Consider the following 2,585-nt stretch of genomic DNA (forward strand, 5'->3'; position numbering starts at 1 on the left):
AATCGATAGCGCGGTTTTCAGGTAAGATGCTGGGCATGGGAAGAAATCTGATACAATCACGACATTTTAAGAAAAAAAGTCGCTTTGCGAAGTCTCCTGTGCAACGCTCAAGCAGATTAGTAAGTATATCAGAATGTATAAGATATCCTCATTGGAATGTGTCGACATTAACGTCATGAGATTGAAGTACATTCAGCTGTAGTTCACGCATGATAATATATGTGAGTAAGCGGATGGTATAAAATATGTTGATTGTCAAGTGATCTCTATAGCACAGTCGCCGGTAAAGCAAGCACCTGTTCTGTGTGATCACAGACTGACTAAACAGGCGCCTCTGTGCCCACAGATACATTGGTTTTGGTTTCACCGACACACATTAAGCAGTACGACAACAAGTCGAACACTGCTTGTCGATGCTCATATTACTAGTTCAGCCGGTATCAGATCACGCGCATTATGCCGTACCTGTACCATCAGGTTATGCATTTATAGAAATATATAATGGTTCTATTCAAACGTTAACAAGTTACAAATTACTTTCAGTGGTGCCTTTAGCACCTAACAACTTACTAAGAACATTCAGAAATTACAGTATACTCGCAGTTTTACCTTGGATGTTGAAACGCAAAAATCATGCCTACAACATGAAACTACATTTCCCTTTAGTTTTCTAGCATGAGTAAAAATGCGTAATTTCATGTATTTACATAGATGATCTCCATTTGATGAAATTAATTAACATTATGCATTAAAACAAGGCAAAAGCGATCATCTGGGAGCGCAGCCTTTGAATTTCTGGCATGGTGTGTTTAGACAACTGTGTGCTAGTAAGCTGTGTCATAAATGTAATTCTGCTGCCTATTACAAATGATCAAATAAGTTGGGACTGGGTTCAGTTGCTGTTAGAGAATATTTATAATTTTTCAGAATTATCAATGTATAACTGCCTGACCTACGTGACTTGCAGTTTCGACAATGGTTTTCCAATGAGGAATATCTTTTCTTTTGATTTTCTTATTATACAAAATAATGTTCTCATTTGTTTGGTGATTGATGGTCAACTAATCATTTGTAATGTTGAAGTTTTTTGTAAATATTTAATTGCAGTTTAAATTCATTTTCTCAAAACTGATTCGAACCAGTTAATTAGAATAATTTTATTACTTTATCCAATTCTTAGATCACAATCAGAATATGCTGAAACAGCCGTTACATCTTGTCATATGCTTGCCATTAAGAACAGCTGTTTCTGGAAGTTCTCACGTTAATCTCTGCTCCACTTTGTTCAAATTTATGTTTTGAAAGTTCTCATATTTTGTATCCTGCTTTCCATTTCTTCCTCAATAGTAATATTTAATAATTGGATTGAATTTGCTGTTTTTGACCTTCACGTCGTGTTTGTTGATGTCAGACAACAGAAATTATAGGATTCTTTGATCAGATTTTTGTCTATTGTAGATCCGTCTGTTCAAAAAATTCAGAAATTTGTTTTGTCACATGCTATAACAGTTAAAAGTTAAAAAATAGCAATTATTTTTAAAATAGCCATTTTCTTTTGAAATTGTCACAACGCACTCCATTTATTAGTCTTATATTGATTTACTTTTGATAACTCACGATTATTTACTTCTGATGACTTTTGATGAGTCACTGTTTATGGCTGCTAATATTTCTTTTGTAATGTTCACATCCACTTTACTGTAAAATAATTTGCAGTAAAAAGTTTTCTAGTGAAATTTTCAATTTTCAGTTTCATGTTATGCTTATTCCAAACTAAAAAAAGCCTTTTAATTTTCTGAATATTAAATTTCAATTCTTTTTTTTGCATTTTAAAGTCATTATTGGTATGTTATAAAGGTTTAACTTTCATTTATAAAAATTAAAGTTATTTCATTACTGTTTTTCACATTTGTATATCTAACATAGCAATTTTTATTGGGTGCTATTTTACCCATATTTATATTATTGAAGGATTTGTATAGTTTTTAAAAAGTGGAAAATTTTGTTGTAATGTATATTTCTTTTACTTGCAATAACAACATTCGCTTTCAAAGTATAGTTTTTATTGTATGTTCAGAATGTGAAATTTGTGACGTTATTATTTATGACATACATAATAATTTCCCACTGATTAATATTTGCCATGCATTGCAGAGAAGCTTATAAGTAATGGCTTTGTTTTGATGCTGATCGCATGTGGTGTTATTAATTGTGATGTATTACACGTTTTCTTCTTCATACCGAAAGTACACATTCGACTGCTGTTTATCTCATTCAGCTGGACAATTATTAAATTGTTTGTTGAATAATTTGTGAATTTCTTAATGTTAAGAAAATTATATTGAAGAACAACAAATCAATGAATGCAAAAGAAGCAAATTTTGCAACTGCATGCAAATTTTTCAATAAAACTTATTTGACAAACCCACTTTTATTACTTTTTAATGAATTTGAATGAATCAATTTATTTTACTTCTGCTGTTTTTCATTGTGAGTAATTTCACTGAAGAACAAAAAGAAAAGTCATGTAAGTTCAATTTTTTGTTTACCTGAAACAATTTCAGTTCATAAATTTGGATAGTTTC

The 2,585-nt window shown here is 31.1% G+C and overlaps 1 protein-coding gene across 1 annotated transcript; it reads left to right on the forward strand.

Moving 5' to 3' along the window:
* The first annotated feature begins 26 nt into the window (after positions 1–26).
* Positions 27–674, forward strand: Tsp_13861 (hypothetical protein). Its single transcript, XM_003366852.1, has 3 exons — positions 27–123; positions 261–477; positions 593–674. Exons 1-3 carry the CDS (start codon positions 27–29, stop codon positions 672–674), a joined length of 396 nt encoding a protein of 131 aa, XP_003366900.1.
* The last annotated feature ends 1,911 nt before the right edge of the window (positions 675–2,585 follow it).

Source organism: Trichinella spiralis (assembly GCF_000181795.1).
Source record: "Trichinella spiralis strain ISS 195 chromosome Unknown Scfld5276, whole genome shotgun sequence".
In the NCBI taxonomy this organism is placed as follows: Eukaryota; Metazoa; Nematoda; class Enoplea; order Trichinellida; family Trichinellidae; genus Trichinella; species Trichinella spiralis.

Excerpts from the sequence above, each read along its gene's own strand:
- Tsp_13861 (XM_003366852.1), top strand. The coding sequence starts at position 27 with ATGCTGGGCATGGGAAGAAATCTGATACAATCACGACATTTTAAGAAA. Across the intron at positions 124-260 it reads ACGCTCAAGCAGATTAGTAA|TGATCTCTATAGCACAGTCG; the intron begins GTATATCAGAAT and ends TTGATTGTCAAG. Across the intron at positions 478-592 it reads TGCCGTACCTGTACCATCAG|TATACTCGCAGTTTTACCTT; the intron begins GTTATGCATTTA and ends CAGAAATTACAG.